The 8224-nt window shown below is 37.7% G+C and overlaps 1 protein-coding gene across 1 annotated transcript; it reads right to left on the minus strand.

The window, feature by feature from the left end:
* Nucleotides 1–4337: 4337 nt before the first annotated feature.
* Nucleotides 4338–5363, minus strand: GPR65 (G protein-coupled receptor 65). The gene has a single exon (XM_060097963.1). It carries the CDS (start codon nt 5361–5363, stop codon nt 4338–4340), a length of 1026 nt encoding a protein of 341 aa, XP_059953946.1.
* Nucleotides 5364–8224: the final 2861 nt, after the last annotated feature.

The following is an 8224-nucleotide window of genomic DNA, read 5'->3' on the forward strand; positions in this document are numbered from 1 at the left end:
GTTACTGAGCTTTCTAGAAAGCAGAGAAATAAATAATGCAAACTGAATTTCAGCATTTGCCCCCATTCATTTCCAATTCATAGGGAATCTTTCTTGTTTCTTGGATGGAAAAATGTCATTCTAAGCTCCTCTTTGCTTCTGGGGAGTGACAGCTAGCTGTGAACTACAAGGTCCTTAATAGAACACGATCAACACCTAGTGGCCACAGACAAGTCTTGAGTGTGATTTTTCTTGGCCAGCAACAAGTGATGTCGTAAGAAAAGGATCTTTGGAAAAGAAGAGGAATCTTAGCTCCCACATCACTCTTCCCTCACCCAAGTTTGACCCGATGTTGCCATTGCCACCTTATTTCTGCAAACAAGGGGCATTCAGCTAATGCAACTAACAAATGCAACCATCACCCTGTCATGATGGGTAAGCTGTATGAAATGCAAAAGAATGTGAAAGAATAAAAGAAATAATAGGGGTCAAAAAATTTTTTTAACTTGAATTGAATCAGGTGTTTATACCATGAACGAAGAATAAAACAGGACATCCCTGCTTTCGTTTAAATTAACCTTCTGTTATTTTCCCCCAAAGGTTGTCTTCCCAGGACATGTAAATAAAACATCCCAGTCAGAACTAGATTTTTCCAGAATAGTAGAGCAATGGAAACAATGCAGATACAAGTTTTCTTACCATGGCTTCCTTGGCAGCCACTTCTGGTTGAAGGAGAAAGAAGGGAGGAGGGAAGGGGTGGGAAGAATCTCAACAGTGTCTCCCAGCTGCTGACTCAGTAAACAAGAAAATAAAACACTCATGTGTACATTATTTCAGAAGGCAAAGAGGTCATACGTGTTCTACTTGTTGATATTAGACATCTTGCAAAAGAGTACAAACATAGGTTAAAAGGTCCCAAGGAATTTTTGTTTGTTTGTTTTTGTGAGGTGAGGCAGGTTGTTGAAGTCTATGAATATGTGTTCTTTGTGTATTGTAGCATCTATTGGAGGAACAGACTTCTGATTCACAGCAGGGTCACCTGATGGACCTAGACAAAGAAGTCTCTAATCACAAAGGCCTTCATGGGTCAGGGTGTTATCGCAGCTGATGTGTTTCCATAGCAACCTGTGGATGGGTTTCACCAGAAGAGAGGCCCATGCGTAAATGACAGAATGATGACAGTGATGTCTGGGCAAAAAAGAAGTCCAGGGCAAGATAAACATGTTTTAAACAGAAATGCCTACAAGCTATGTATCACAAATTCTATTTTAAAATAGGTACTGTCTAGTTAAAAACAGACGAAGTCAACAGAAGCAATTGGTAAATAATTAAGTATTTGGTCATAACATTAAGGATTGGAAATATAATTTCTTGGGGAGAACATTTAGCTTAAATTAACAAGAAAAAAGGGAACAAATCAGGTTGGAGAGGAAAATTTTCTCAGGATGCTTCTAGGGAAGTAATGCTATGTAATTTGAACAAAATGAGGTGATTTTTTAAATGTCTTTTAACTTCTTCACCCATGAAGCTTCTCCCAGACTAGGTAGAGAAAAGGGAGGTTTTAAAAACCTGTTCTCAGTCTCTTCACTGACCTGTCCAAGATGTCTAATTGAGTTCATTCAAATAAAAAATAACATTCTGAATAAGGAACAAAAGGTCAAAAACTTAAATTAAAAATGGATCTCTACCTGTTTATGGTGATGTACATAGCATGTGTCTCCTCAGAAATGTGAACTCTTAGAAGCAGACACTATTGAGAATGTGGAAGCAACAATAAAGGCCCTTAAGTTACCATAATGGACTTGTTGAACCCTCTGGGAGAAGTAACCATAGCAGTGGTGTGTGAGGGCCAGCCCCTACTAGCTCACGCTGCTATATTCCTACCCTCAGAGTGCCTCCAGGGACTGTTCTATCTTGTGGGTAGCTATCCACTAATCATGATGAAGATGAGAATAACTGATAATAATAAACATTTAGAAAACTCATCATAGTTTACAAAGTGTTTTCACATCTACTTGTTAAAATCAAGTGATGCTACTGTCCCTGCTGTTTATAGAAACTGAGCCTTAGGGAGAGCCTGAACATTTTTTGAGGTCAAATGGTTCATAAGTGGATAATTGCTGGTGTTCTAATCTAGGTCTTCTGACAAAGGTGTCCCAGGTAATAATAGCTACAAGGTCTTATTCCTTCCAGAAATCCTTCCAGAATCCTTTCCTTCCAGAAATCCTTTTAGTTTAATGGAGAACCGTAATCAGGAACCTATAAAGCCATTCAAGACTAAAGGATTAACTTTCCAATGTTGCGATTGTTGATAATTTTAGATCATGTCTAGAGTGCTTTACCCTAAATGATATGAGCATCCTTCTAATGTGGGTTCTCCATGGTTGGCCCTGCTTTAAAGATTTTGGTGGCCTGGTTCATTTTGGAACTTACATGTTAGATCAATGGTTTTGCTGTTAATTATTAAGTAGAACGTTCTTACTAAGGGGACCATGAATTTGTATCTGCCACATTTCTTGATATAACCAACTGAGGTCAAGTTCTAACCAGTTCTCTGTAACAGATCAGCTTAATTGCTATCTATATGACTTATTTTATTTCCAGAGGTACTAATTTATGAAATAGCTCTCCTTTTCCTCCTTATTCTTATCTTAAATCCAATGACTATCTTGAACAACTCTCCATGTATATATGCCTTTTGCATCCCTAAAGAAAGAAATGGTAGAAATGTCAAAAAAAAAAGCAAAAACAAAAAATAAACGCATGAAGGAGGAAAAGCAACTCTGGAGGGAAGTTGGGGTTTCTGGGCTCAAGATGTGGCTTTGCTTCCAACGAACTGTGTGATCTCAGACAAGACAATCTGCATCTGAATTTCCAATGTGGGCAAAATTGTTCCTGGATCTTTTACTTTCACACATATTCAATGTACATGCTGCCAATAATTTATCAGGAAAGAATCGAACAGCCCAAACTATTTTAGTTCCTTTTCATTTCATTGGTGTATCTTTAGCCTTTAAGTATGTATAAGTGTATCTCAGGGTGCCCAGACTCAATCTATTAATTCTCTAGAAACTTTATCATGAGAAAAGTGCAAAGAACAGAGAAAGCACATAGGGCCTCAAAGCGAGGTGGTGTTCTCTTGTGTACCCAAACTGTCATGGACAACTTTAATAGAAAATGGAGTCAGGTTGTGCACTAACTGACTTTTTTCAGTGTATATCTAGAAATTCATTATTTGTCTTTTTTGTTATCAGATTTTTGTTTTCTAATATGAGGGCACAAATGATACCAAGACATTTACTATCTGATCAATTTTGGGGACTAGAAGGAACAGATAGGAAAGAGAAGGGAGAGCAGGAGAAAAGGAGAATAGGAGGATAAAAACATCTTCGAAAATCTTAAAAAATACTTTGGTTAAGAAAAATGTTTACCTGATGCCTACTTAAAACTAGGCAGAGTAATTTCTGTAATGAGAAAATATAAATATAAAAGAATATATTATATCAAGATTCTCTAAATACTCTAAACCCCCAAAGAAGTCTCTGAATGTAAGATTTAATATAATAAATGTCTTTTTTGTTTATAGTATATCTTTTTGTCTAAACATTAAACTTCTAATAATTTCACCCATACTGTACTCAACAGCAAGTTTTGAAAGAATCAAAATTTTAAAAATTGTGATTTTAAAGAAAGTAAAAAGTTCTCTGATTAACTGAAAGAACTTTCATAAAGCTCATGTCCTTTATATCATGGATGAGGCCTTCAGACTCTCACTCAGAGACTATTTACTTTTATTTTATAAAGAACACTTACAAGCTCAGTGGCTATGTTTCCAAACTGATATAAGCTTCAAAAGGCTTATGAGATCATTTCTATTGTAACCCCAGTACTTACCACAGAACCTAGCACATAGAGTGGGCTCAATAAATGTTTGTTAACTAATAAGAAGATTAGAAGCAGTATTTAGTAGTTGGTGTTGTTGGCTGGGAGAAATGATAGCCTGAGATCCATAGAAAGAGTGAGAAAAATCACAACAACCAGACACAAAGCTCACCAATTTAAAAACACACAGTCCAGTACATCTTACTAACCTCTGAGAGAATAGAGCACAGATACAAAAGCAATTGCCATTCTACAGGGATGACCCTGAGTCATTAGGAAAATATTCAACTTTGTTTAATTCTTGTTTAATAAAAGTCATGGAGCTAAAGAGTGCACGTTTAAAATATTTCCATCGGAGAGGATTAAAATAGTCCCTCAGTGGGAACCTTTAGTCCCCTCTCATGCTGAGATTTCCTTTTGAAAATATAATCTTGATGGTATAATATTGCATATCTTTAAAAAATTAGACCTTGGTTCTATTCCAGTATGTCTAATTCCACAGTATCTTTTGTAGACATAGAAAGTATGCTTTTTTCTTGTCTTTTTGATTTATTAAGCTTCTTAGTAAAGACTCTGAATATGTTCCATATATCCGATCTTCCTGTTTCAGTTACAAAACAGTACAGAATTGGATCAGCAACACAGTTTAAACTTGTTAATGCAACTGTGATTCTATAGATTTTATAACTCTGCTTCCCAGGCTTGTTATGGTCAAACATACCTTCATCTAAGTTCACATCATGCTCTAAAATGCTGCGAATCAGCAACATCACATGAAAGGGAGTAAAACACAAGATAAAAGTCAACGTGATACTAAAAAGTAGTTTTATGATTCTCTTCTTTTCACTGTCTTCTGTAGCTTGATTTTGCTGCACAGCTTTGTAGACTTTCTGGTTGCAAGCCATTATGATGACCAAAGGTAGCATATAGCCTACACACGTCCTAGCAAAGTTAAACCTGATTTGCCATTTCTCCAAAGGATATTTGTCATAGCATAAAGTAAAGTTAGACTTTGTGGCATCACAATATTCAACAGCTGTTTCATCTTCCCACAAAATGACAGCATTGAAGATGGTTTCTAATATCCAGATGAAAAGGCTCACCATGAATGCACATCTTCTTGACCTTAGAAAATAAAACTTCAAAGGGTAGACAACTGCTAAATACCGATCAATTGCGATGCAGGTGAGGAAAGCTGTGCTACTGTAAAAGTTCATGTACATGAAGAAGGCACTCCATTTGCACAGGGCAGGAGAGAGTGTCCAGTTGTCTTTATTCCAAGTATAATCAATCCATAGAGGGAGAGTTAAGGCATACAGCAGATCCGATAATGATAAACTGAAGAGGTAAATGCCTAATTCATTTTCCTTCTTTGCTTGCAGAAAAGACACACATAGAGAACCGATGTTGGCTGGAATGCTGACTATTACCACAAAGATGTAAACAACTGGAAACAAATAGTGATCCAAGTCATGCTGTTCTTCAATACATGTGCTGTTCATTTTTTCTTTTTTAGGTGCTGATTATATTCGTTCTTTGATGGTAAGTACCAAAATAAGTCGTGTCTCTTGGTAGTTTGTTTTCAACACCTAACTCTCTTTTACTAAGATTTCTTCAGTTGTCCTTTGCTTTCAAAAGTTCTGATGGATTCATCAATGGTCTTAAAGGATGAATGGAGATCACGCTTCACACAGGTATCGATGGCTGGAAGTCAGGATCCAGGTTCCCGGCAGTTACTAAAGTGATCAGTGATTTTCATGTGCAGAAGTCCATGTGCTTATTCTCACAGCATGCTGATGAAGAACCCTGGAGGATTCGCCACATTATCCATGAGTTTTCATAGAATGCTGTCTTCAGTTTGGTTTTCTTCACGAAACTCAGAGGAGATTGGTGCAAACGTGAATATGTAAGGCTTTATTTTCACAAAGGTTGACATCTCTTTTTAAAATGCCTTCGTTTCTGTAATGAAAGACAAACTAGAATAGTTTGGATGCTTAAAAGAGACACCATGATTTTTGAAACAATCTTATTTTATTTCATTTATTGAGGATATCAAAATGCATTAAATTGCATACAATGAAGGTGTTTAAAAAGGGAAAATTGTCTAATTGACTTCAGTAAATGAAATCAGGCTGAGATATTTGACCTTTTTCAAATAAGAATTATCCAAGGGATGCCAGATTAGAGGGAATTATATTTCTCACTAGACACAATCTAAGCACGCAAAACTAGAGTTAAAAGTCATTTTAGAAGCTAATTTAAAAAAAGATGGTGAATTCAATTATTTGTTTGTAATCAGTAAATGCATTTGAGTGTATGGTAAACTGTATGATTATAGGATTTCAAATTTTTTATTTCGTATGCAATCTATGTATAAGGCACTTATTTTCAAAATATGCTTATTAGCCAAGAAAAAATTGTCACAAGAAATTTGATAAAGTGAAGCACTTAAAAATATAGCAGTCTGCTGAAACTTCGTAAATAATTAGACGACACTACCTCATTTGTTTCTCCTTTGCTTTCTTTGTGGGCTAATTTACTTTATCTTTCTCGTACTCTTGTGAAAGAGAGGGCAGAATGTGCTCCGTTCTGGGTAAAATCTTGTGATCATCTATTTCTACATTTATACCTGATTGTTTACTAGGTTGCTTTTTAAAAATGTCTGATGTACATTCATGTAGGAACAGAGAATCCATCCTTCTGTCCATATTGGAATAGAGAAATACTAGCTTTATTCCTCTGCTAGTGAGGCCTGTTGGTGCTTTGGATGATTTATCTGAGGGGAATCTTCACAGAAAGCTTTGTAGAGTCACCATATAGGGGAAGGAAGACATGTCCTCTTCCTGTGTGTTGTGAGGCCTACAGGACCTCAAAACCGTCCCTTTCCAAGTGTCAATGCGCCCTTAGCACAAAAGAGACCTGCCACCGCAAGGCACCAGTATTCTGCTGGGAAAGTAAACCATATCCAGAGCCCACAGGATATGTCACTCTTAACACAAAATGGAGAACTAAAATTCCTGAAATCACCTAGTTTTTCCACACCTAAAAATATGGATAAACAGCCTTTTATTTTTATTTTTAAAATTTTTATTGGAATATAGTTGATTTACAAATGTTGTGTTAGTTTCAGGTGTACAGCAAAGTGAATCAGTTATATGCATACATATAGCCACTCTTTTTTTTTTAAGATTCTTTTCCCATATAGGCCATTACAGAGTATTGAGTAGAGCTCCCTGTGCTATACGGCAGGTTTTTATTAGTTATCTATTTTATATATAGTAGTGTTTATATGTCAATCCCAATTTCCCAATTTATCCCTCCCCCTCTTAAACAGACTTTAAATAAATAGGGAAACCTTCCAGAGAGGAAAAAAAGGAAGCAGGAACTAAGATCAGAGAGGTAAGTGAGCAGTAAAGCTCTGGGTACCCTAAGGCATATGTGGATCTGGAGGAACTAACTAGAGCTTTGACTGCAGAGAACCAGTGACAGATCATGGACCAGTGACAGAGCATGGGCCAGTGGCAGAGCATGGGCCAGTGACAGAGCATGGGCCAGTGGCAGAGCATGGGCCAGTGGCAGAGCATGGGCCAGTGATAGAGCATGGGCCAGTGGCAGAGCATGGGCCAGTGACAGAGCATGGACCAGTGATAGAACATGGGCCAGTGACAGAGCATGGACCAGTGACAGAGCATGGGCCAGTGATAGAGCATGGGCCAGTGACAGAGCATGGACCAGTGATAGAGCATGGGCCAGTGGCAGAGCATGGGCCAGTGACAGAGCATGGGCCAGTGGCAGAGCATGGGCCAGTGACAGAGCATGGGCCAGTGGCAGGGCATGGGCCCACACAGGTAGCAAGGGGTCCTTGACATCCCACTCATGCTGGGATCCAGGAGCCTCAGCCATCAAAATAAACAAAATAAAATAAAAAAATTTTACAAATATTTGCAGACAGACAGCAGGGAAAGTTGGAAAGTTCCCTGTCTTAGCTTTGTTTCTGTGAGGAGCTATCATGAACAAAAACAATCCCTGAGTACTCATGGCCTCTGGTTGGTCCTCACTTGGGAATGGGGTCTGAGTCTGCACTATTAATCTTGTTCCATAAACTTCGGGCCAATAGTGAATTAATATTGGATCTATGTGCTCAACTTCACTAGTCGTCAGAAATCTACAAACTAAAACCACAGAGAGATACAACTACACACCCACCAGAATAAACGAAATGAAAAAGATAGCAAAGACCAAGTCTTAGTAGGGATGTAGAGCACGTGGAACTCTCATATACTGTTGGCTAGAAAACTGCTTGGCTCTTATGCAAATCATATGGTTCAGCAACTCTACTTCTAGGTATATGCTCAACAGAAAT

Source organism: Mesoplodon densirostris, chromosome 4 (genome assembly GCF_025265405.1).
Source record: "Mesoplodon densirostris isolate mMesDen1 chromosome 4, mMesDen1 primary haplotype, whole genome shotgun sequence".
Classification (NCBI taxonomy): Eukaryota; Metazoa; Chordata; class Mammalia; order Artiodactyla; family Ziphiidae; genus Mesoplodon; species Mesoplodon densirostris.

Bases quoted from the DNA above. Each gene is read 5' to 3' on its own strand.
- GPR65 (XM_060097963.1), bottom strand. From the start codon at position 5,363: ATGAACAGCACATGTATTGAAGAACAGCATGACTTGGATCACTATTTG.